This window comes from Danio rerio, chromosome 11 (genome assembly GCF_052040795.2).
Source record: "Danio rerio strain M-AB ecotype USA chromosome 11, GRCz13ab, whole genome shotgun sequence".
NCBI lineage: Eukaryota > Metazoa > Chordata > Actinopteri > Cypriniformes > Danionidae > Danio > Danio rerio.
The window spans coordinates 31220043-31247726 of NC_141031.1; the positions used below are offsets into that span (position 1 = coordinate 31220043).

Consider the following 27684-nt stretch of genomic DNA (forward strand, 5'->3'; position numbering starts at 1 on the left):
GTGAGGGTTTCTTTATGACGGCTGAGTCTCCTCCCCCAGAAGTGGTGCCACAGGCAATTTCGCTGCCTTTCAACCTGTGCTTATCGTATCTAGTGCTGGCTGGGTTATTTTGATTCATTCCAGTGATTCGAATCTTTTGAATCAGTTCGCTATGATTTGTTCACATTACTGCAAAGTTGTAATGAGTCCTTGAATCATTGATGAGTCGACTCAAATGTCTACAAAACAAAATTATAAATGACTTTTAACTATTTTAAATGTTGTTTCATTAAATAAAATAAATAACAGACGTTTTACAACACAAATAAAGGCCATTTTGTTCCTCTATTTCCAAGTTATTTATTGTATATGGCCAGACATTTAGATGCATTATTCTTTAACTGCCTTTCTTTCTTTTTTTTTTGTGAATTGGATTAACTTGATTTTAGTATGCTAAACTAAAAGATCATGCTTAAGATTAATTAATAAACAACTTCTTGAATGACATTTTGTATTGGACTGACATTTTTTTGCTATTTCTGCTGAGAATTTTGTAAAAAATCTGCAGATTTATGTGGAATGATTTTAGGAATATCATAGCTAAAAACTATATATATGAAATAAAAAAATATGCTTTACAATGCAAATTCAATTAGATCCACTTATTTGGTAAACAAAGCTAGTGTCCTATATAATTTAACTACTAAAATACAGAAAATGTTATTGTACAAACTTAACTTTTGTAAATAAATCATATGGACATTTTAATATTACTGTCATTATATCACAATAATATTAGTGAAATTAATTTAAAAACTGAACAAATACAAATTTACACACATTTACAAAAATTTACAAAAGTAAATACTAAACGATGGGCTAAAAATCTGTGGAAATTTGCAGATTTCTGTGTGTGCAGGTTCCGAGTGAGCCTAGCGTTAAGCTACCAAGTAACTTGTGTCAATATTCAATATAATCATAGTCAATATTGTGTAGATATATTCTGAACTGTGGTTAACATACTAAAACTTTTTGGTAGTCTTTTTTCTAAACTTCCAAACTTTACAATATATGCTTAGCACAACAACTACACTTCTCACAGACCTCTCTTTTAAATTAATATTTTCTATAGGATGCTTTACAATAATATACTTATGCATATACATTAGCTTAGTCAGTACCAAAGCCAAAACTGGATTCAATCTAACAAAAAACAAACACAAAACAATAATAAGATCAAAGTCTGAGAATGTTGGGGGAAAAACATTAAATAAAATGTTAATAAACTGCTTAAAAAATTAAATAAAATGTTAATAACTGCTTAAAATATTAAATAAAATGTTAATAAACAGAAAAATATCAAGAGAGAGAGAAAAAAACAATTTTGTTGATTTATTATTGTTATATTTTTGCAATAACTCATTTGAATTTGTATGTAAATTAATCATTCTATTCGTAAAGATTTTAGGTGACCAAACTCTCATTTTAATACAGTAGATATGACTGTTTAATATAATCAGTCGTTTTGTACCAAAAACTATTGGCCAAATTGATTGAGAAATTGATATAAAAAAAAATGTGTACTCATTTATGCTAAGCACTGTAAGTGTGAGACCTGTGTAACTGAACAAATGTTCTGTATGTCCTAAATGTGGTTACTTTCCTTTTCCTGTTGCTCTTTTCAGTCCACAGAGCTCAGACTCGGGGTAGGGAAGTATTCCACCGCCAGAACATGCAGACCTTTGTAAATGACTCTTAAACTCACAGTAAACCCAGGAGCCGCTGTGGAGATTCCAGACTGTGATTTTTGGCCTGGCCTCTGCTTCTCCTGCTTAAAAGCTGAATGGAGGGCTGATCAGACTGGACTGGGTCGAAACGCAGCCTCACAAAGAATGCATTGTGCTATGCTGTGCCTCTTAGTAATGGCCCAGCAACTCTCAGAGAAGGCTTAATGGTTGTCTGGTGGACTAAAATGCATGTTTCACTTCAATTTACCCATTTCTGGATATGGTGTTTAAACACAGACAATAAAACTTAATTTTTAGTATTTCAGAATAACGTAGAGCCATTTTCCTCTGTTTTGTGTTCACTCGTGAGGCCTTTTCTGTTTTCTTGTAGATGTATAGAAGCATGATGATGCTAAACACAAAATGATTTGTTTTTCTTTCAGTTAGAGTGTCACTGCCATCTACAGATCAACAGTGAAATTTCACAATAAAAAATAAATAAATAAAAATCAGATGTGTTTTTAGTAATAGCCACTTTACAAACATTGACTGTCATGGAAGATAGGTTTATTATTAATGTGAATTTGCATAGTCATTTTAATAGGATTAAGAGTAAATAAAGCAAATTTTCGCCTAATGAATATGCAGCGTTTGTCTTCTCTAAAGCCATTCCACTATCAATTATCTCAATGTAAACATTCATTTCACATGTGTTGTTGTTATAATTGTTAATTATATTTTAATTAGCTGTCTTGTTAGCTAGAATACAGTAGCTTCTGAGGATAAGCCTTTTGTCAGGATTTCTTTCATTCATAGACTGATCAGGCCTCTAATTTCCTTGGATAGTAGGCTATAGATGAGAACAAGGCCCTTATGCTTTACTCTAAGCCTGTTACTCATTTCTGCTGACACTGTTTCATAAACTCACTGTATTGTAATCATTATCACCTCTAGCTTGCTATAGATAGTTCATAAAAGTCTGTGCTCCACTATATTCAGAATCAAATTAATAAACCAAACTCAAGAATGGAAGGATATATTTAATAATTAGATGTTTAACTTTTGCTCATGTCTATTTTAATCCATAGAGGATGGGATTTTTATATACTCCACCCTTCCACCAGGGGGTATTTAAAAGGTTTGGAATATCTTGTCATGATGTAACAACAACAGTCACACATTGACCTTGCACCTGTATATAAAAGGGTGGGAACATGTATTTTGAACTGTCTTTGTGGTCCGTGCAGCAAGCCGAAGCAGTCATGAACACAGCAACTGCAATTCTCATCAGTGCATTTGCAGCACTTTTTGCTGCTTTTTGTTTACTGGTCTACTTTGAGCTGAGAAATGTAAATATTCCTCCTGGAGTTGACAGTCCTGCAAAACTACGTGTAATCCATTGCACATATATGGGGATCACCTGTTTGGTGAGTGTTCATGCTGTTTATTATCATTTTTTCCCTTTCTCTGGCAAATTTATTCCTTTTGTCCAATTTCTTGTTAAATTCTCATCTCCACAGCAGTCTAAAGATACTAAAGCTTGTGTTTAATTTTTCCAAATGTTCTCCACATTGCAAGATGATAATGTCTCCTGAAATTTGTAGTTGTAAATGAAATTATTCTCTGTGATTTAGAAAGCTTAAGACAACAGCACTCAAAAGAGTTATTTAATAACCCTTCAGTGAGGTGCAATTTATTAAAACTGGGAATACACCAGACATAGAGCAAGTGTTTTTCAACCACAAGATTCATATTCTCTCAAGGGCAAGATAAAGAGATTTGAGCTTTTCTGCTTATCTCAGAATATGACTGCAGAATTCAAATGCCCAAGAAACTGCTTTACCCACTAAATGGCACATTTAATCACAATGTAAGTTTTATGAATCGGCCAATCATTGTCAATGAGTCTCTTTTGTATTCAAATCATCTTTAGGGCTATATTCTGGAGCGACTGGGCCTGTGCCATCAGTATAATTTTGTGGGATGGTGCAGATGTCATATAATGACCTGCAAAAGGTCAGTACCCCACGGGCTCCGTATTAAGGACTTGACCTTCAGTACAGTTCCAGTGAGGGTGTATGAGCCTACAGCTGCCTCGGGAGAGAAAAAAAGAGGACTGGTTTACTTTCATGGTGGCGGATGGATGTTTGGCTGCATTGGTAATAAGCGCTCATTTAAACATTGAACCACTTTTCCATTGATACTTAACACGTCTTTGTCTCTTCCTCCGCAGATGATTACGATGAAGTGTGTCAGCATATATCACTGAAGAGTGATACGACAGTTGTGTCTGTTGGGTTAGCTGACTTTTGACATCCTCACTTTTGCTGTTCAGTGCTGGCCTGTTTAGATTTATGATTTATTCCATCTCTGTTTCCCATTGTTTAGTTACCGCCTGGCCCCCGAGCACAGGTATCCTGCCCACCTGGATGACTGTGAGGTCGCGACTCGCCACTTCCTTTCAATAGCAGCGACTGATTTCGGAGTTGACCCATGCAAGGTGGCAGTTGGTGGCGACAGCGCAGGGGCGAACCTGGCAGCCGCTCTCTGCCAGAGGCTGTCGAAGACACAGGACGGTCATCTGCCATCTCCCTGTGCCCAGGTTCTCATCTACCCGGCCCTGCAGATGGCAGATTTCCACCTGCCCTCATACCAGCAGAACCACTCTGTGCCCATATTGTTCAGAGGCCGAACGGTGTTTTATTTCCTGCAGTACCTCAACGGGAACACGTCCGTGAGCCAGCAGATTCTGGAAGGCAGGCATGTTCCTGCCGAGTTAAAACTTCGCTATAAGAAATGGCTGGATCCGAACAGTCTTCCACCTCAGTTCATAAAACAAGCAAGATGTCAGCAGGATCTTTCAAGCCATGATGCTGATGTATATCACATCGTCAAACAAGGCCTTGATCCAGAGATCTCCCCGTTACTAGCTGAGGACGATGTTCTTTGTCTTGTGCCTCCCGCTTTTGTTTTGACCTGTGAGTTTGATGTGCTGAGAGATGATGGCTTTCTGTACCAGAAGCGACTGAGGGATTTAGGAGTGGACGTCACATGGGAACACCTACCTGAGGGCTTTCATGGGGTCATCAGTTTCTTCAACCAGGGCTGGTTGACATTTCAGTCATCCCAAAGGGGATTGGACAGCATTGTAAGATATGTAAAGTCTCTATGATTGAGAAGGCAAAATATTAGGAATGGTAAGAAGTTTCTAAATACAGAAGTCTGCCTGTAAAAGTTAGATTTTTAATGATAATGTTACATTTTTAGAGAAAATATACTGTATATGATTCTGTGAAGTAATATCAACCAATCAGAAAATGCGGTATATGCACAGACTTTTAATTTGAATTGTCATCCCATACAAAATTGCCATGTTTAAGATCTGACTTCTTTAAAAAAAACAGTGATTCTCACTGCCTGGCTGAGATACGATATAAAGTGGCTATCAGACCAAACAAGAAGCACTGCTCTAAAAAAAAAAAAAATTCCCCGCCTTGTCTTTAAAATATGGAAATTAATTTTACCCCAGTATTTTCAATGAAATTTCTGCGCTAGCCTGCTGCTAATAACGGCGCCTGCACGTAAGAATTTTTACGTTTTGTCAGTTTAGTGGCTAATTTGTACAAATTCGTACGAGTTCAGTCATACGAAAATGTAGGATTTTAAACAGGAAGCTTGGCACCCCACCCCTAACCCCAACCGTCATTGGGTGATGAGCAAATCATACTAAACAGTACGAATTAGATCATACAAATTCATACGAATCAGCACTAAATCAAAAAGTTACGAATTGCTGTGAGATTGCGTTGGCATATTTCACTTCACAAGCTTTGTTACACACTGCATGGAAGGTCATTTTCAAAAACCCATAATAGTGGCTCTTTAATATCATTATGAAAACAACACATATGTTACCAAAATTACTTATATCATGAAATACCTTGTTAAGGACAATACAAATATTAAAAATTATTTTAATTTGTTCAATTTATCTACTTTTTACAATCACTAAAATCAGCAAAGCAGTAAGGGAAATGTCAAATAACACACACACACACACACATATATATATATATATATATATATATATATATATATATATATATATATATATATATATATATATATATATATATATATATATATATATATATATATATTTTTTTTTTACTTTTCCAATTAAAGGAAATGGCATAAAATTAGGAAAACACATATCAAGAGACTCATCATTGTACTTATATGTGTGTAGGTTTGCCCATTTATATTAAAGCCTCAGAATGTCATTATGTGTGTATATATATATATATATATAGATAGATAGATAGATAGATAGATAGATAGATAGATAGATAGATAGATAGATAGATAGATAGATAGATAGATAGATAGATAGATAGATAGATAGATATGACTGACTTAATCTTGTAGGGACATCAAGGCCCTTTATAGTTATAATGAGCTGGTTGATTTGGTTCATGGATTATAACACGTAAAGACCTTTACTTTTGTAATCACTTTGGAAAAAATTAATAGAAAAATAACATCGGGAACCAAGCCTGTTAAACATTAAGCAATGCTCTGCTGCAATCTACAGTAAAACTTTTTTTTATTTTTTATTCCTTTTAAGAATCATTTACATTCAGCAGTATTTAGTATTTGATTTACCAGGGATTGTGATTTCAACTGTTTTTGATTGACTTTATAAGTTCCAAACTCTTTTTGTTAAGTCCAAACAATGCTTAATTTGTCCGTTGAATCATGAATGATATTTCAGAGTGCGATACATTAAAAATTCCTTCCACATCTCATGTCCTTTGTACAGCCTCATTTGTATGAGACTGCAGTCTTTCCTTTGGTGCTACAAGTAAAGCTAATTATCATCATTCAGAGTGTAGTCAGCATTTGCATGGTGCGTTTAAAGGAATCTGATGAAACTTCTCTTGCTGCAGCTGCTCCCATTGCGCCAGCACTAGTGTTTGTTGTGTCCATGGCAACAGAACTCTAGAATGTCTCCTGCTTTGATGGCTATAGAGAGCCGGTGATCTATATCATAAGTGAGTATCTGATCCTGCTGGAGGTCTGCAGACTGTGAGGAGTTTGAACTATAACAATACAGCATGTATAAAATGCAAAACCCTTATGACAAGTGGAGCCAGCCTGGTTGGAAAATAGAGCAGAAGTATGGCAACAAAGTGCTCATTGGTAATTGGGTGGAGGAGAAATTACAAGTAGGTACACTATTACTCTGGAGAATATACTTGTATTGTATGACTTCAATTGTATCATTGTGTACTCATAATTTGCAGATAGAATTGTGATTGAACTAATATCAAATACATAGACTTGCATGCACTACTGCTATTTTTGCCATAGCAGAAATAGCACAACTGTGTTTTCATTTCTTTTAAAAATAAAATTAAATCTTGAATTTAAGTTGATACAAATAAAAATGCCTGACAAGCAGTGAATGACCCAAATTGCAATTATTTTTTTTTTGGCTTAAACCAAACTTTAAGTTATAGCCAAACAAAGTAGCTATTTCTATATTGTGGTGTATATCTGATAAAAAAAAACGGCAACCGATGTTATTATAGTTAACGAAAACGAAAACTAGAATTAAATAAACATTTTCATTAACTGAAAAAAGAATTTTTTTTTTTAAACTAGAACTAACTGAAACTGTATTGTGTTCATACAAAACTAACTGTCCTTTTCGTCTTTGTAAATGTATTTAATACATACCTACTGTATGCCTTTTAGAAGTGGCCTAAATCCGTTTACTTCGCGGTGCCTGTTTTACGGCAGGTGTTTGACCCGTTCAGCACCTTCAGAGTCTGTAATCATGCGGACAGATCTTGTCGGTTCTCCTCCAGGCATCCTCATTGTTGCTCCCGCGACAAAAACAATGGCCGGAGCTGACAACAGCATGGTGACAACATTAAATACAACCTGAGTAGAAATGAACATATTTGTGCCAACAATGGGTTTTATTTCTGTATTGCCGATCTCGCAAACCAATCATTTAAACCGATTAACCGGATCTTCTAAGTGAACCTGTTGAACTAATTTACCATATTGAACTGAATCATTTGAAATGATTCACATCTCCAGTAACGTTGAGCACTTATCCACAAACAACTTACTTTTAACATGCCTGATACCCGCCTTTGAATCGAAATAAACCAATATTTACTTATTTAGTAACAGTACACTGAGATCAGATTTAAGAAGCGGTGAACCGATAATATTGCGCATTGGTGATTCAGCAGATGGTGAAGCGAACACAATCAGTACATGACAGCATACTGTGCCTGTGACTAAACTTTACTTGAAAAACTGCAGTGCGGGTAAACTGAGAAACGGATCTGGGGGAACGTAATTTTATTTCATCACAGAAAACCGAGATGGAACTTAAACAAGTGAAACCTGCTTCAGTTGGGTTACATAACTTAATTGTAAGAAACTTTTCAGATCATGGTAATGTTTTATCTGACTGGAATTATGATTGCTGTCTACATATTTTTCATGTTGAGTACAAACCTGGGAAGATTGTCACAAAAGTTTTCATTAGAAAATCCGAACGTCCATCACTACTGTAACCTTAAAAGCAGCCTTGCACACATATTTTAAGGCAGATTGTAGTGTTCTTGTGTCAAAAAAAAGTAGCCTATCTCTGGTTGAGTTTTTTTAGACAATATTTATTCTTATGATTTTGAACCTTGCACCTAACAAATATCCTAATTTACGAAAAAATCGTTGTTTAATTTATGTGCTATTGTGGTTAGCTCATGGGTTAGCACTGTCACCTCTCAGCAAGCTGGTTCGAGTCCTGGCTGGGTCAGATGGCATTTCTGTGTGGAGTTTGCATGTTGGCATGGGTTTCCTCCACAGTCCAACGACATGTGGTAAAGGTGAATTGGATGAACTAAATTGGCCGTAATGTATGAGTGTGAATGAGTGTGTATGGATGTTTTCCAGTACTGGGTTGCAGCAAGAAGGAATCTGCTGTGTAAAATATATGCTGGATAAGTTGCTGGTTCATTCCACTGTAGCAACCCCTAATGAATAAAGGGACTAAGCTGAAGGAAAAAAAAAGTTAATGTAATTGAGATGAAGTCTAGATCAGTGGCTGCCAAACACGGTCCTGAAGCCGGTGTCCTGAAGAGTTTAGCTCCAAACCAAATCAAACACACCTGAAACAGCCAATCAAGCTCTTATAAGATATACGTCTTGGCAGGTGTGTTGAAGCAAATTGAAGCTAAACTCAGCAGGACACCGGCCCTCTAGGACTGAGTTTGGACGCCCCTGGTATAGTTTAATTAAATTTTCATTAATAATATACTTTATTCTTATTAAAATACTCAGAATGGCTTGTTTATACAAATAAAGAATATTTAGTAACAAGCATTTATTTTCTTCATTTTGTACACATTTATCTATTTCTGTCATATTTATCCTCTGCTTGTGTAAAAATTTCTGATTTATGCAGTTTGATAATGTGAGTCTGGCTCACAAAAACAGTAATGTGACAATATTTGGAAACTGAGATTAATGTGAAAGCTGAATAAATAAGCTTTTGCTATGTTAAGATATGGTAATATTTGGCTAAGATTTGAACATCTGAGGGTTCAAGGTGAAAATCACATTAATATTGTCTAAATTCCATTCTTAGCAATGCATACTACTAATCGATATTAAGTTATGCTAGATTTACAGAACGAAAATTCAAAATGTCTTTATGGAACAAGATCTTTACTTAATATTCGAATGATTTTTGTCATAAAATAAAATTACAGAAATCTATTAGTGGTGGGCCATTATCAGCTTTAATGTGCTGTGTTAACGTGGGACTCTTTTTGCGCGATAAAAAAAATATCGCGTTAATCTATTCTCTAAGTGACACTGGGTTACGCAGTGGCTGCCCTTCCAGCTGGGGAAACTGGGAAACACACTGAAAAAAAAGATAGGAAGACATTTGATTTGAATTGAAATATACATCTTATCCTGTCATTCAGACCTTTCAGAATTTTAGCCTACCCCATTCACCAATAGCACATATCTTTGGACTTGTAGGGGAAACTGGAGCACCTAAAACCCACATGAACACGGGGAGAACATGCAAATTCCACACAGAAATGCCAACTGATATAGATATATATATATATATATATATATATATATATATATATATATATATATATATATATATATATATATATATATATATATATATATAATTTTGACATATTTTTGGCCATTTCCCCCAACATAGGAGTGGTTTTATGATCCAGGGTGAAATTTGCTTTTAACTCATTCACTCATCAAAACAAATGATTTATCAAGTTTTTAAAGCTTCACAAACCATTTTAGTAATCCAAAGCATATCAAAGATCAACCCTCAATCTCTGTTTGCCACATACATCACCAATTTTTCATTATGCATGCAAATAGTTTAGTGAATATGTAATAAAAAGGACCAAGTCCAAAAAATAAAAAAATAAATACTGTACATTTGGGTTATCTAAGCCATTCAAATCAAACGTCACTGAATTCAAAACTGCTGATTATTTCTCATTCACTTCCCAGTGATGTGTTACAGCTGGAAGGGCATCCGCTGCATAAAACATATGCTGGATAAGTTGGTGGTTCATTCCCCTGTAGCAACCCATGATAAATAAAGGGACTAAGTCGAAAAGAAAATGAATGAATGAATATTCACCCACTCTTTACTTTGGCTTAGTCCCTGTTTATCAAGGGTCACCACAGCAGAAAGGAACCACCAATTACTCTGGTATATGTTTTTTTATTTTTTTATTTATTTTTTTTTTTATACAGCGGATGCCCTTCCAGCCACAACCCACCACTAAGAGTACACTAACTCATGAATCCCTGGTGCTGGGAAACACACATACACTCTCTCATTTACAAACACACATACAGTACACCCAGTTTAGTTTATCCAATTCACCTATAGCGCATGTCTTTGGACTGTGGGGGAAACTAAGCACCTGGAGGAAACCCACTTAGGCAGCAGGCCACCCATTAATCTGTATTTCATTTAAAAAATTGTTTTTCATTTCAAACAAAAATTGGGAACTATTAATTTGAGTCAAGTACTAATCACTCTTGTTTGGAGTAGTTAACACACTACTTAAGCAGTTGTCAGTGTGCAATGTTTAAAGCCTGAAAGGGCTTCAGTTGTTCAGAGAGGGCTCAGATCTATGCAAAAGCGATTAGCACTGCTGATCAGCTTGGTCAGCACAGACTAAAGGCAGACAAATGGGATTGATGCAAGACATGCTGCAGTTCCCAAGTCAGGAACAGACCTGAGAGAGTACATCTGCGATCAATAGGGGACCGCAAGCTCTGCTGAGCGTGGGATTTGTTTGCTGAGAGTTTTTTGTGTTTCTTATGTGTGTGTGTGTGTGTGTGTGTGGTGAGACAGTTCGCTCGAGAGTGTAAGACAGCAAACAGCTCCAACAGGCTGGACTACATACCGCACATGTTGCACAGGCCTGATGTTGTCATGCGGCGAAAGGCTCTTCGCAGATCAGAGGTTTGGGACAAATCCATCAGTTCATGCATCATTTACTAAACATCACAAACACACCAGCGAGCAAATCATGTTCGGTTTTGATGACAGGCAGCAGGCATATATAGAAGAGAAACATGTCATTAAACTCAACATGCCACTAAACTGCATTGCAAAAAACAGTGGTGGTCCAGCTTAATTTGATTGAGCGATTCTTTTCGTGCAGATGCAGATTTCTAAGGAAGCTTTAGAATCAAATATGAAGAAGGAAATGACTGTTTATCTCACAATTCAGACTTGTCACTCTCAGCTGCAGGTTTATTTCTCATAATTTAACACTTAAGACCTTTTCTGACTTTTTTCAAATCAGAATTTACAACCCCAAATCAGAAAAAGTTGGGACAGTATGGAAAATGCAAATGAAACAAATTTACTTTGACCTGTATTTCATTGCAGACAATATGAACACAAAATATTTCATGTTTTGTCTGGTCAACTTTATTTGATTTGTAAATATAGATCTTTTCCTGTCATTTAGACCCTCAACAGATTCCAAAAAAGTTGGCACAGGAGCAGTTTAGGACTATCAATCAGGTAAATTGGTTAAATAATGATGTGATTTGAAACAGGTGATGTCAACAGGTGATTATAATTATGATATGGTAAAGCAGCATCCAAAAAAAGTCTAGTCCTGTGGGAGCAAAGATGGGCTGAGGATGGCCAGTTTGTCAACAAATACCTGAGAAAATTATTTAAAAAAACAATGTTCCTCAAAGTAAGATAGGAAGACATTTGAATATTTCACCTTCAACAGTGCATAACATAATTAAAAGATTTAAGGAATCTGGAGGAATTTCGGTGTGTAAAGGACAAGCACAAACAAGCAGAACCACCGCGATCTCTGATCCTTCAGACGGCACTGCATCAAGAATCGGCATTCATTTATAATCAATATCACCACATGGGGTCAGGACTACATTGCCAAACTTTTGTCAAGTACCACAATACATAACTACATCCACAAATGTCAGTTAAAACTGTACTGTGCCAAAAGGAAGCCCTATGTTAACAGTGTCCAGAAGTGCCGTCTGGAAGCAAGGAATTGCAACATTACAAAGTGGTGCTATGCTGTTCTAACTTTCTTTGAAATGTGTTGCAAGAACCGAAATTGGAATATGTGTTTATTAAAAAAAATACAAGGAACATAATAAATAATGTTTGTTTGATTGTCTGCAATGAAATACAAGTCAAAATAAATTTAGAAATAATTTCTTTCTTTTTTTATTTGCATTTTCCATAATGTCCCAAGATTTTCTGATTTGGGGCTGTAATTCTTAAGTAATTCAGGTAATTAAATTGCTATTGTGATAATAATTGATTTTTTTTTTTTTGCTTACATATATTGTAACAATTTTAAATATGATAATTTAAATAAAAAAAGAAAAATATTTTTTTTTTAGAATGAATTTAAAAGGTCTTAGATATTTAAGATATACACTACCAGTCAAAAGTTTGGGGTCAGTTGGGATTTTTAAATGCTTTAAAATAAGCCTATCATGCTAACCAAGGCGGCATTTATTTAAAGAAAGATACAGTACAAATGATAAAATTGTGACATGTTGTTGCACTATAAAATAACTGTTTAAAAGTATTTTTTTAGTTTAATTTAATAATTTATTCCAGGGATTTTAAAGATGAATTTTCAGCTTTATTACTCTAGTCTTCAGTCACATGATCCTTCAGAAATACAATAAAATCATTAAAACTACATACAATAAGAAAGCAGATATTTAAAACTGTAAATATTTAACAATTTTACTTTTTTTTTTTTTAACATTTGATAAATGCCGCTTTGATGAACATAATCATTTTCTTAAAAACATCAACAACATACTTTTGACCGGTATTGTAAACCTCCAATTCTCACTGTTTCTGCACAATTAGTCTCACAATTTTAAGTACATAGAATTTTCTCAATATTGAAATTATCTCTTGACATTGTGTAATTCTAACAGTAGTTCTAAGTCTGTATTTTACCAGAATTTACAAAAAAATATATATATTTCATATCTGTTTAACACAAAAGATATTTTGAAGGAAGCTGAAAACCTGTAACCATTAAATTCCATGGTAGGAAAAAACAATTACTTTGAAAGTCAATGGTTTCAGAATTTTAATTTTTAGTTGAACTATCCCTTTAATTATTGACTTCTGAGATATAAAGTTGATCATTCATTATGACAAAATAACAGACACATTTGCGATTTTATGTGTTTTATCTTCAATAACCAACATGCAATTTTTATACCTGTCCCTTATAACAGATCTGTTCTGCCTTTCACTGCTCTGATAAATGGTGTGTATGTGTTTAATCCATACTTTAGGGCGTTCCCTCAAGGCAGTTACTTTCTCATCATGATGTCCCGTCCTCCCACTACCTGGTGTCCCTGTATGATGAGTCTTACGGGCGTCAGACCTCCTCCTCTCTGCCCACACTGCGCTCCTGGCACCATGACAAACTGGCCTGGGTCCCAGAGAGGTCAGACCACCCAGTCCAAGGTATTAAGCATTCCTTTCACTCCAGATGGCTTTTAATGCAGTCCGGTCTGTGCTTTGAATAATGTTGGAGAATATCCCTTGTTAATCATTATGGATATCAGTTTTGTTACAACACACTGGCTTTAATTTCGATTCCAATGCTTTTTAATTATTCTTCATCAGACAACTTTTGCAAATGCGCACGAGAAGCCGGTGTGTGTTATTTGCCAGAGGGTGATTTACATGATGGTTAGATGAAAAATGAAAATGCAGTCATCATTTACATGCTCTCATGTTGTTCCAGTGAACTTGTACGAACTCTCTTTTCTTTTGTGTGAGAAGTATAGTGTTCAATAGCTCAGCTACTGAGCCTTTCAAGCTTTATGAAAGATGAAATTGCACTAAATTCACATCAAAGTGAATTCTTATGATCCATGCAGTGGCTTTGTGTGAGGAAAGATTGAAATTTCAAGGTGGTTCACTCCAAACTATGCAAGTTTATTACAGAAAAGGTGATGATCGATTGATTGAACATGTACTTTTGAGTCTGAACTTTACAATGAATCAACTGATTTAGTTCACAAATTGTTCTGAATGAGTCACTAATGAATTGAACTGGTAATAGTTTAAGTTGCTGACTTCACTCAGTTGCAGTGATTAACAACACACTATTTTAAGTTAATTACAAGGGGTTCGAGTGGTTTGAAAGACCCACACCTCACCGACAAAGCTGCAGAATTTGTCCCATACATGAGTTTTAAGACCAAGTGGAATCCTCTGTTAGGCTGTCGCTTGGGTGTGACTTCAGCTAATCAGGTTTTGTTAGTGCACACAATTAGTTTTCATGAGTTCAACATCCAGCTGTGCAGCAAAACATACAATCTGGCATATTTGTATCTGTATCTGTACTGTTTTTTTAATAGAGAAAATATTTTACAAGTAACTTTTATTCTAAATCTCGAACTTATTCCTGAAACAAAAAAATGACCAATGAAAAGGTGTGAAGCACCAAAAGTAAATGAATTTTCAAATGTACTTTTTTTGGTTATGATGACCATCTGACAGTCTATTTCAGCTAAAACAGTGTTTAAAATGTCACTAAAATGCAGTATTTAAATTTCATAATTAAACAGTAGCCTGAATGAGGCTCACAGCAAGAAGGTCGCTGGTTTGAGCTCTAGCTGAGCCAGTTGGCGTTTCTGTGTGGAATTTGCATGTTCTCCCAGTGTTGCCGTGGGTTTCCTACGGGTGCTCCGGTTTCCCCCAGTCCAAAGACACGCGGTACAGGTGAATTGGGTAAGCTAAATTGTCCGCAGTGTATGTGTTTGAATGAGTGTGTATAGGTGTTTCCCAGAGTTGGGTTGCAGCTGGAAGACCATCCGCTCTGTAAAACATATGCTGGATAAGTTGGTGGTTCATTCTGCTGTGGCGACCCCTGATTAATAAAGGCACTAAGTCGAAAAAAAAAATTAATAAATGATAACAAAACAAAATATACACTGTAAAAATAAATACTGGATTCCCCAGAAATCCGTAATGCTGTCCTAACACAAGTTGATTAAGTTTACTTTTACAAATGTAAGTGGATTGAACGTAAAATAGTTAAGTTGTCCCAAAAGAGACTTAAGAACTGTGTCGTTTCTCATTTTAATTAATACGTTTATTAACACATTTGTTTAGCAACAATCAATCCATCCAGGATTGTGCAGGGATATATTTACAACCTAAAGTAAGACATTTTGTTATGTTTTCTTCTTCAAAATTATTGGAAAATTAACAAATTTCTGTGTTCTGTCATGAAAACACACAAAAATCTATTAAAACATTATTTTCTTTATCTCAAGAACCATTCGCTCAAAATGGGACTGATAAATAATCCACATAATTATTCATAATATAGTCTTATTTTAGTGATATTTCAGTAATTCTCTGTTATGGTAAATTAGTTTATTCTTATATTAAACTATTTTTATTGTCATTTTATTTACTGTATTTTACACTAATCATTCAGTACTATTTTATTTTTAGTCATATCAGTCTAACTATTTATGTACATCAATAAACGATATAATAATAGAAAAATCTAGAATACAAAGTTGAACTAAAACTGAAATAAACCAAAATAGTAAGTGAAAACAACATAAAAACGAAATAAATATAAAACTTTTGGTGATTCCATATTCACATTTTATTTTAATCACCAGAAATCTTCCCGCTGTGCTTTGCCCTTTTAAACATTGTTTTTTGTGGAGACATTACTGCTTCTGTTTGGTGGCAGCATAGTGACACAGAAGCTTTACTTGTATCCTGTTTGAACATTTTCCTCTTTGTAATGTCTCTCTTACTTTTCATCTCTTGTTTCTTCCACACACAGGCCCCCCTACTAAGTTTGGCTTGGCTGAGTGTTGGCGCACTCGTGTGGAACAACAGCGGGCAGTTGTGCCTACATTAAGCTTGTATAAGGCTTCGTACCCTCTGCACCCCATCAGCTCCTTCTGTCATTCCCGCCACGTCAGCATGCCCAAGCGCTTCTCCAGCAGTCAGCACCCTGCCAACCACAGCAGGCAGGAGTTGGCACTGAAACCCAGACCCTGCAGGCAGGTCTCCAGTAATCCAGCCAGCCCGCTGTGACCCTTAGCCTTTGTCTCAGCGCCTTCAACCCTGCAGTGCCACCCTAGTCTCAGTCTGGAGAGAGGGCTTCAATTTCTTGCTTTATTGATCAATATGGCACTTAAAAATGGGAGCATTTTGATGTGTTTGAGGATAGACAATAAAAAAGACATACTGTACTGTACTGTACTGTGGTAGGATTTAACTGTTTGATGACAGTGCTTTAGATGTTTAGCATTTAATGTTTGTAAATGTATGAAAGTTCATTCAATCATTTTATTTTCAGCTTATTCCCTTTATCCCTTCCACTGTGAAACAACCATACACTCCAGCATTTACACACATACACTTCTGACAATTTAGCTTACCCAGATCACCTATAGCGTGTCTTTGGACTTGTGGGGGAAACCGGAGCACCCATGAGGAAACTTACGCCAACACTGGGAGAACATGCAATAAGCAAAATGATCATTCATACATTTCACCACACAAAAATGCCAACTGATCCAGTCGGGGCTTGAACCAGCAACCTTCTTGCTGTGAGGCGATCATACTACTCACCGTGCTGCCCAATGTATGTAAGTTTTAAATTATATTAGAGATAGGATCAACATAATTAAAACTAAAGTTAAATCAATATGTTGATTGTTATATTATTTTCCAGTTTGTTGTTGCTATATAAATATTTAAAATGTGCATTATATAATATTTAGTGTGACATTCATAACCATATTTGTTAAATAAATAAGAAAATAAAAAATACTATGCATGTCAATGGCTGTTTGTTGTTAAACATTTTTACTTTGTGTTTGACAGAAGAAAAAGTTAGGCATGTTTAAATGATGGCAGATTTTTTTTGAACTGTTGTTTTAATGGCTTTCCTGAGGTAAGTTCCATGACACGCTGTTTTTTTTTTTCTTTTCTTTTGAATCACTGATTCAGTGATAATTGGGATGCGATACTTCAGTAAGTTGTTCTTTTCTTCGACATACCTAGTAATGTTAATTCATACTGTAATCCTGATTTTATTTTGCATCCAATCTGATTTCTACTTCTTAGAGATGCAAGATGATGAAGGTCCCCCCTTCACTAACTGCAAGTTAATCGAATTGGAAATATTATTGCATTTTGCTCTTTAAAACATATTGGCTATCTTGATTTCTTTTTATTTTTTGAAGAGAGATGAAAGATGGGACTTTTAACTATCCATAAAAATACTATCCATAAAATAGTGAATTATAAATATAAAAGTTAAACTGACAATTCATATTTTTTTCCTTTCTTTTTTTTTTAAAACTGCACTTTATTTGCCATGCTTATATGGTGGCCAAGAGAGCTTAACATGCTGCAATTTATGAAAACGTGCAATTACAAAAAAGCAAAAACAAAAACAAAAAACACACAAATTAAAAAAATAATTAATAAAATGCTCTGCATTCTCTCACAATGCAAACAATTTATAAAAACATGCTGCATTTTCCCACAATGCAAACAATTTATGAAAACGTGCTGCATTTTCTCACAACTTTTTCTAATAGTACAACAGAAATGTCTCAAGGTTATGGTTATTAAGGCTAATAAAATACAAAAGACAAGGGAATCAGGATGTTAAAACAATAAAACAAAAAACTCACCAAGATCACCTACAACTTAGCAACTTACAACTGAGCAATCGTCACAGCACAGTGGCATCCGTCACGTTTTGATGTTTTTGCAAGTGTTGTGAGAAAATGCAGCACGTTTTAATAATTTGTTCACATTGTGTGAAAATATTGTGTGAGGATGAGCATGTGTGCTATCAAATCTTAATTTGCTGATGTTTTTTGTAATTGCATGTTTTCTTAAATTGCAGCACGTTATCACTCTCTTGGCCTCTGTATTTTAAAAACTATTTATTTTTGTACATTTTTAAATGTACCCTAAAAAAAGACAACCTTTCTCTTCTCTGTTGTTTACTAGTGTGAAGGTGAGACAACCTTAGATCAACCAATAGCAACCTTAGATCAACCAATAGCAATTCACAGTGATGCAATGATTCATTCAATAACTTGGAGAAAATCAAGTCCTGCACATTTTTTTTTAATGTCTGAGATGGCATTTCATTTATATTACAATAGAAAAGAGTATTACAATATCCATTTTATGCCAACATATGTTTTCCAAGCACATCACTGTCATCTCTGCGTAAACTTCAAAAAGACATTTTGTGAAAGCACAATGACATGTGCATGCATATTACATCCTACAGACTTTTGTAAGTACTTGAAATCCAAACTGACAATGTATTACAGGAGTAAAAGTGAGCAAGATCGTAATTTTTATTTTTTTTTCAAAGTGACATCACCCTCTAATGGCCTGGCATGCATAATGCAGCATTTAGTTTTTTTTTAGAAATCCATGTGAATGGGACTGTTCTGACAGTGTTGTCCTGTATGCAAAGCACTTCTAAAATGCAAGTTTTTGGTTACAAAAGTACATTTCTTATTGAGCTTGTCGCATTTTGTCCTTGACATTTGCATGGACTCCACAAGTTTATGAAATATCGTGTTCTTCAGCATGATTTGACAGTGATCCAAAAAATAGCCTCTCTTTTACACACACACACACACACACACACACACACACACACACACACACACACACACACACACACACACACACCTGTTTACAAGGTCTCAAACTTTTGAACCCAGCTGCAAAAATAATGGTCTATCAATATTTAAAAGCTATGTTGTTGTTGTTTTTTATATTTCCATCTGACAGACTTTCCTTTTTATTTGTTTGCTCCATGTAGGTCTATTTTTAAGCACACTCTAGTGCAATTTAATGTGCCTGTAACCAAAAGATGACCAGCAAAATCTCTTACTAATGACGTCCTTCATTAACGCACTAAAATAGCGCTGCAAGCAGAATCAACAGTTCAGTCAGACCACAGAGCTAGTTTAGATAGCCGAGTCATTCATAGACAGATTCCAAGGGGACTTTCCTAACTCCCATCCCATTAAGTGTTTAATTATGTTGAATCCAAGTGTTTAATTACAAGCAAACGGACGCTATATTTGACGTCCAACCATCTGTGTTCACACTTCTCCTGCTGTGTTGGTTTTTATCCCACTGCGTTCTTCTGCTAGCCTTTGGAACGCTCCGGCTATGTGTCTTTTTGCATTTGTCACCGTCATTCAGTGCAGCATATTAGCCGTGTACGGATTCCATTTTCAGACCTTGATATCATCTCCCACCACATGATGGTGCTAGAGTTACACAGAGCAAGGATACGTCACTGGGAATTGCATCACAGCACACTCTCCTCTGCACGCCTGCTTTCTTTGATCACATATGCATACGCGATTGTCACGGTGATTGTATTGTATACTTTCATTAACATAAATTGATTATGTGATTGCTTTGGTTTTGACAGCGTAATTGCGTTTAAATTTAATTAAGATCCTGGTCACACGAACGTCTCTTGCTGCAACTCACATTTTGTCAGAACTCATTATTTATTGAAGTCTAACACAAGAACCAAGACTCACTTATAATAGATGAGAGAATTTTTATTCCCAGCTCTTCAGAAGATAGAGACAGAAATGTGCACGGAGAGGCAAAGCATCCCATTAAGTCATTAGTTCTTTCTATAATGTGGAATGGTATATACAAGGAGAAGATAAACTTTTGCCTCTGGACTCCCCAAAGTGATTCAGTGATGTAAAAGAAGTTCTTTGAAAAGAGTTCAAAGATTTAACATAAAATTAGACATCATGCATTAAATAAAATCCCATCCCGGTGTCAAGACTTGGTGTCATGAAAAATGCATACAAATATATTTAAATATTTAAATGACATGTAATACATATTTTAAAACGCTGGTAGATTAATTACATGTGATATGCAAAATAATAATAATAAAGATTATGAAAGAAAGAAGCTATGAATATAATTAGCCAGCTTACATAAATTGTGGTAATGGCAGCCATTCATGTTGTTTATGATGCCAGCTCTGCAATTACAATTCGGCTTTATTCTACACACACTATTGATTGGTTAACATTATCCACACAGTGTTTCAAAAGCTGTATATTTACTGAAACATTTTAAGCACTTGCGCAAGACATTTCCAGGATTTAACGTCTGATTTAGACATCTGAGTGGTTGAAAGGTCCAAACAAATAAATAGCCTTCACTGCGACAACAGATTTATTTATCAGTAAGTGCTGTGTAATTGTGTACTAGCTTTAAAATAATTGGATGTAATGGCCTTGATATTTCATCTCGATTGCCACTAATTAAGAAAAGGTACATTCCTTTAACATGTGCATAATGTGTTCCTGAGTGTTTTTGTTCTAACCAGAAAACCTTGACCTTACTTAAACACAAGTTTGTTGAGTGGTCCTTTCGGGCAGCACAAGGACGAACGGAAACAAAATGCCTTTAACCGGGGATAGTACTTTCAAATCCTGTGCAACAAAGCTTGGAGATACCTCATCTGCAAGGAACCTCAAGGTAAATTGACGGCTCACGCAGTAGATAATATTGTCCATAGGCACACATTGAAAGGCAGTGCAATAGGGGAGGCGTATTGTGGAGCATTCATACCAAAGTCTTGCCACTGCATGGAAGCGATACACGCTGATGCCAAGGGGATTGACGTCAAAACGGTATAAGAAGTTCTTCACTGCTAACAGTTCTGCAGTCTTGTCCCTGCTGCCGACAATCATGCTCTCTCGCCATGTGTTAGTTTTGGGATTGTAGCGCAAGAGGGTGTATCTTAATGTGCCCCCTGCAACAAACAGTTCACCATTGCAAGCTGTGGCACGATGAGCTACGGCAAATGTTTCATTAGGAAGAGGTGCCACAAAAGTCCATCGGTTAGTCCTGGGGTCATATCGCTCAACTGTTGATAAGCATTCCCCTCCAATGGCATAAAGATGGCCTTGCAGAGCTACAAGTTTGCAGTGAGGCCTTGCCTCATTCATGGGGCTTATTTCACTCCAAATTGAAGTCACTGGGTTGTAACAGTAAACTTTCTTTGAAGGGGTTGCTTCACGGTCCTGGCCTTGGAAACCCACAGCGATAAATAGATAATTATCCATGGTGCACATGGCACAACCTTTAGATAACACTTCCTGGGGAATGTGGGAATGCAGGTGCCATGTGTCCTTATAATCATCATAGTAATACATTCCGTTAGATGTCTTAACTGATTCAGACTCCAAATCTGTAGACTGTGACAGACGTCTACTCCAGTCTGGGGACTCCATATCTGCGACCACTAACCACTTCCTTCCTCTCATGCGTTGTGTTTGGATGTGATCACGCTCCCCTGCTTTCAGCCTGCCAAAGAGGCCTGGGTCTCTAAAGACCTGGAGGTAATTATCAGACATGACACGGAGAGCAGCTTGCTGAAGGGCGGTGTGGCCATGTTTTTTAGCAAGTGTTAAAGCCTCCAAGCAGTTGCCTAAATCCAGCTTCCCTGTTAGACTCTCGAGTTCTGCGTTCCCCACGTTCTCTGGAAAATGTATGAATTTTGCTCCGGCTAGAGTCTCCACTTGTGGTTCCTCAGGGTCATCAAGGTTTGCTATGTCAGACTCTAATGGGCTTGAAGGGGTGTCACTGGGTCGAGCTGGAGAAAAGCTGCGAGGAGTTAAAGTCCTTTGTGTGGGCAAGGGGATTGGAAGCTCAGAGTCAATAGCAGCAGTAAGATAGCTGTCCTGACGGATGACTACATGCCTGCTGTATCTCACTGTCTCTGGCTTGAACGTTGAGGGAGGCTCATTAGTAAATCGCGGAGTAATGTTAAGGTCTCTCATTAAGAATCTAGAAGGCTGTGGACTTGGTGATCGGGAGCGTTCCTTGAAATGAGATAAATCCAGTGATTGGGATTTAAACGAAGTGCTTTCGTTTTGACCATAGGCTGGATTGACAGAGCGGGTGGGGCTTAAATCTGAGATGAAATGAGAAGATGACTCCACATAGTACTCATAGATCTTCCCGTGAACACCTGTTCTACCATCTCTTGACCCATCCAGGATAAGGTCAGCATTCTCTACTTTGATTTCTGCTTTTGATTGAAAACTTGAGTACATGCCTTGGTGACCAACATCTTGTCTTAACTCCCTGCCAACACCTGTACCACCTGTTAGCTTCTTTACCAGGCATGGCGATCGCCGACCACTTGGACTACCGGGTCCTTTTTCAGTCACATCAGGAAGCTGTAAGGTCAGTCTTGGTTTGTTTTTTGTTGGCTCGTGTATATTATCAACTGTGTTGATTTTACCTGTAGTTTCCCCGTTTGGACAAGTGTCCATGTCCATAGTTTCCGGTTGACCCCCTTCCAATGCAGCACTAGCATTTTTAACACTTTCCTCCAAGAGTTTTTCTGAAGATTGTTGAATATAATTTTCCTCCTTTGCATCTTCGCTCTGTTGTTTTTGCTCTCTGTTGTAGGCACCGTTGCTTCCTTGGGTTGCTTGTGCACCCCGTTGAATCCTTTCTTGCCTTCTGTTTCGTGCCCTGGAGTTGTAGAATCTGAAAACCAAGGAAACAAACAGCATGGTGGCCACAGACAAGGTCAGTTTACCCAGGAGCTGCATGTCAAAGTGCACTCCAAGCAATTCCGCAATTGGCATCTCTGTAGTGAAATCTATGGTCATCTGCTGGACATTGGATTTTATTTGGAGCCTCTTCCCTTGAGTATCTCAGCCAGTGTGGGCTTGTCTTTTAGTATCTGCAAGTAGAAGCACACTGTCAGCTGCCTCTCCTCCCACAGGGTGACTAAAACCTGATATGTACAACAACAGCATTTGCATCCTGTGTTCTCTGAGGGCGGGGACAGGTATCATTCCACCTGGTGCAGGTGATCACTAAGAAAACACAACACAGTGGCTTTGAATGCTTATGTAACCCTCCTCAGAGATCTCAGAATTTATTTTAATTATGAAAATAGCTTATATTTTATTATATATGAAGCTGGCTTCTTCCAGTGTAAAGAAAGCACAGTCCATAATAGATAAGACATGCAAATTGTGCATTGTCTACCAGATTATCTTGTTTTAAATTATGATATGTCTATTTAACTATGAAAATAGCTTGACTATTGCAAATATAATCGGTGAGAATGAAGAAAGTATATTTACTTAAGAGGTGGTGTTTGCTGATATACTACATCAATTACACAAATATGAATGTATGAACAGGATGCTACTGTTTGCACAGTAAATGCTGAGGATCAAAGTTCTTTCCCATGAACACAGTGTTGTTGATTAGCAAGGCTTTAAAAGATGACATTAGGTTGCTTTGCATTTGCCAAAAGCATTATTTGCATAGCTTCAAAAGAGAACTGTGTGAAAAGCAAGATCACTTCTAACACCTTAAATATGGTCGAATTGCCATCAGTGAAATTATCAGAAGGGCCATAAACACTTTGCTAGACTGAATGCTGTCCTTTTAGGACACAGACATTGTTTTGCTATGTGATAGCCTGTCTTAGCTGCAGTAAGGAAACCTGAACCTGCAAGCTTACTCCTGAATAATTGACAGAAGAGTCATGAATGTCTACTGCCCCTCTGCTCCACATATCATGTGTCAAATGAGGAGTTTTGGATGCAGAAACAATAGATTTGGCAACATAGTGCGGACAAATTTATAATAGACTGAATCTTATAGTAGGTGTCAATGTAACAAGTTAAAGCCATACTAAATAATTCAGATGAGCTTTAGCCATGGTTGGCATTGGTTTATGGTACAGCACAAATAAAGCAACCTAAACATATGAGTTACAAAAGATACAATAGATTATGCTGAGACCTCTGTAATGGATTCCTGGTGGTTTAATTTTCAGAGAGGATCCAAACGAAATAAATCACTACTATTGCATTCTGATAAGATAACAGGCTATTTCTGCACGTATATAATGAGCTTTCTTTCTACACTTATGGTGACTTATTACTGGTAAAATCTGCACACACACACTTTATTATTAATCACATTAAGACTGAAGTTTAAAACAGCATTGTTTGAGAAAGTTGTTTAAAGAGCAATTTAACTTGTAGTGAATTTGTAGTCAACTTGTAGTCAATATAATGCAAGTTTTAATGTAACATTTTTTTGAAAAGACTATAAGAATGAGTCGATACACATTATAATAGCATTAATTGTTTGTTGTACCATAAGACTTCTAAAGATCATTAAATGCACATGAAAAGCAGCTGAATCTGAACATTTAATATTTTACTTCAAGTTTGTGTACAAAGAGCGCCTGCCATAATCAATATAGCAAAAAGTTCTTAACGTAGTGTGTTTATATATATTTTTTTCTTTGAGTGTTGGAAGTGAGAGCTGAAATGGCAAGGGGCCTATCTTCCAGATTTTATTAAGCCCATAAAAACCACCTCTCCCACCTAGGCTTTAGACCTAATCCTTTAATACATGAAAAGCTTAAACTGCAATTCATGTGAATGTTAAAAAAGAAAAGAGATTACTTTGCATGAGGGCATCCAGGGTGAGCCTGAGTGGCAGAGGACAAACCTAAACAAGACCATCATGGGCTAAGCTGCATTCATAGCTGAAATATTGTTTAATGACTTCCATCCTATAAACCAATTCTGTAGGTAGGAAAAGGTTTTTAGTTTATAAAGGCATTATTTAGCACTGCATGTTATATAAAAGCGTTCTCCTCTGTGTTAAAAAGGTAGATAACAGAATAGGAGTGAAGGATGCACAGTGTGAGATGATAAAGTCAGCTAGAGTCACAATTGAAAGCATATTTTTCATTCCCTTTTTCTCCTGTGCCATTCACTATATAGGAAATAGTTATTGTGCGAACAAGTGACTGATTTCAGCTGCAACGCTTTAGATACTAGAGCATTTGATCAAACAGAACTTTTGATAAGAAGCTGAAGTGCAAAACGATGCAATCAAAATCACTGCTCCATATTGGCAGTCAGGAGATATGAAGAGTTCAGATGCAAAATCCTCTAAATATCATCTGAAATTTTCTCCTAAAATGAGCATTTTTTTCTCAGCCTCCTATGTTTATGTTCAGTTATTTCATTTTAAAGACAATGGAAAGAACTTATCTGTCACTATAAAAGTTACATTTTTGAGCCTACACACAAGAGTCCGAGAAGAATGCTAATTTTAGAAGAAAATATCAAGCGGCATTTGGAAGTTTTTGCATCTACACTTATCATTTTGTAAATGTGGAATGCATATGTGAATTTTGACAATGTTTTGGAACATACTAGCTTATAGACAACATTGATGCTTACAAAATAAAATCCCAAAACTTCATAGGGTTTCAAAAAGGATTAGTTCTGTAACTCCATTCGGTGCTCTGTTGGAAAATCCTCATACCATACAGTAGATCTGATTTGCCTCCATTTTAAAATAAAACACGGACCACAGGCACCTAAACATAGATGTCCCATTAGCCGTCCTTGTGTTTTCACTGTGAGCTATAGCATGGTGATTGTTTCAAGATAGTGCCCATGTTAACAAGTCTGGAGCACTTAAATGTGGCATCTACATGATCTATGGTTTGGGTTATATAGAGTTTGATTTACAAAACAAACATTACACTTGGTGTTTGCGCATTTGCCATCTAGCCATAGCAAAGACTTTCCTAAATTAAGTTCATCCACAAATGAAAATTTCTGTTTATTTACACACCCTTGGGTCATTGAAAATGTAGGCAACAATTTTTCTAAATGGTTGCCTACACAATGCAAAAAATGCTGTTCTTGCTTACAGCTTTTGTCTAGTATCCAGCCCAAATACCTAAAAATTCTTCAATCTACAGTAGATGGATTTTCTATTGTAGGCAAGATATATATTGTGCTGTTTTCAGAAATAATGTCAACATTAGAGCCTTCAGTTTTCTCAGTATTATTTATTTTGTACCGTTCTCTAAGGTCCACCAATGTTATCAATTAATAATAACCAATTCATTGATTGAGGATCAACCTACTTTCGTCAACCTTGGTTGTAGTAATATATAAATAGATAAAAAAAGGTTAATTTATTGACATACAATATTTTACATAAAAAAAAGAATATTTCTGCATCAAATATAATGAATTTGATCTTTTCTGTACTGTTGTTGACCCCTCATTAGACACTTTGTTTGAGTGGGCATGGTGGATAGTAGATTCTAAATGGATAGAATGGATAGTTAATAGATTCATGGTGGATAGAAGTAAATGCCCAGTGCTCTGATTGGCTAACATTTTTGCATATTAACAGGCATTACACTGCAAAAGAGTAGAGTAACACCAAAGTTTTAAGCTCTAAAATGTACAGAATATGTTTATACACTGAAAAAATTATTTCTGCAAAACAGATTTTTACGGTAAGCAAACAAATAAGCTGAAATATTACTAAATTTAATTTGTTTGTTTAAATTCACCCCATATAAATTGTACCTTAAAAATTATTTAGTAAATATAGTGAATCATCTTTGAATCTTTTTTTCAGTGTAGTATTATAACCTCTTTTGTCAAAATATCAAGCAGATTTTGGTTTCATGACCCAGAAATAAAAAATATCTACAATGGGGCAAGTAAAACAATCTTACATCAACCGAAAAAACAAGATTATTTTACTTACCCTCCCATTTACAGATTATTTAGCTTGTTTTAAGGAGAAAAAAAAACTCCCTTTATTTTGAGATATTTGTTCTCGAAACAAAACAAAAACTAGTAAGAAAGGTTTTTTGCAGCACATTATTTTTTTTTCTTTAGCCATGGTCAGAGCAACAGTACATTTTGTGAGGAGAAGAAAATGTAATGTGTTATGACCGCTCTAATATTGTTGTGTTATTTTGACAAAATTTAAATCATATATTTACAGTGACGATACTATAAAACAATACTATATTTTTTCAGTCTGTATACTTAAGTGCAAAATATGACATAAACTGTTTATATACAGCAGCCGTTATAGAAAACATGGTCTCCAAAGCTGCATAGAAGTATATTTAAAATCCCGGCTAAGGAAGGCATTAGTTACTGCATTAAGATTAATAATAAAAAGTGGGGTGCATAAAGTGTGCCTATACTTTCCTGATATAAATACACTACCTGACAAAAGTCTTGTCATTGATCCCAGTTGTAGGAGCAAAAAAGAATAACTTGACTTCTAGTTGACCATTTGGAAAAGTGGCAGAAGGTAGAGTGTCTGATGAATCATCTGTTGAACTGCATCCCAATCATCACCAATACTGCAGAAGACCTGTTGGAGCCCACATGGACCCAAGATTCCCACTGAAATCAGTCAAATATGGTGAAGGAAAAATCATGGTTT

At 36.0% G+C, this 27684-nt stretch overlaps 3 protein-coding genes across 4 annotated transcripts; 2 read left to right on the top strand and 1 right to left on the bottom strand.

Annotated features, from left to right (window-relative positions):
* The first annotated feature begins 2943 nt into the window (after nucleotides 1-2943).
* On the top strand, nucleotides 2944-5175 carry aadacl4 (arylacetamide deacetylase like 4). The gene is given in 4 exon segments (NM_001172642.1): nucleotides 2944-3133; nucleotides 3640-3865; nucleotides 3940-4003; nucleotides 4095-5175. Coding segments are annotated over 4 exon segments (1239 nt in total). The 5' UTR covers nucleotides 2944-2968; the 3' UTR covers nucleotides 4879-5175.
* A 920-nt stretch (nucleotides 5176-6095) lies between these two features.
* cfap107 (cilia and flagella associated protein 107) lies at nucleotides 6096-17161 on the top strand. Of its 2 annotated transcripts, none has more exon segments than NM_001386346.2 (4): nucleotides 6096-6934; nucleotides 11152-11262; nucleotides 13623-13797; nucleotides 16151-17112. In NM_001386346.2, coding segments are annotated over 4 exon segments (654 nt in total). In that variant the 5' UTR covers nucleotides 6096-6823; the 3' UTR covers nucleotides 16408-17112.
* A 2758-nt stretch (nucleotides 17162-19919) lies between these two features.
* On the bottom strand, nucleotides 19920-26417 carry klhdc7a (kelch domain containing 7A). The gene has a single exon (XM_087273823.1). It carries the CDS (start codon nucleotides 23034-23036, stop codon nucleotides 20751-20753), a length of 2286 nt encoding a protein of 761 aa, XP_087129949.1. The 5' UTR covers nucleotides 23037-26417; the 3' UTR covers nucleotides 19920-20750.
* Between the last annotated feature and the right edge of the window lie 1267 nt (nucleotides 26418-27684).

Bases quoted from the DNA above. Each gene is read 5' to 3' on its own strand.
- cfap107 (XM_087271589.1), top strand. From the start codon at position 11,209: ATGTTGCACAGGCCTGATGTTGTCATGCGGCGAAAGGCTCTTCGCAGA. The intron at 11,263-13,622 runs GTTTGGGACAAA...TCCATACTTTAG, and splicing joins AGGCTCTTCGCAGATCAGAG to GGCGTTCCCTCAAGGCAGTT. The intron at 13,798-16,150 runs GTATTAAGCATT...TTCCACACACAG, and splicing joins GTCAGACCACCCAGTCCAAG to GCCCCCCTACTAAGTTTGGC.
- klhdc7a (XM_087273823.1), bottom strand. From the start codon at position 23,036: ATGACCATAGATTTCACTACAGAGATGCCAATTGCGGAATTGCTTGGA.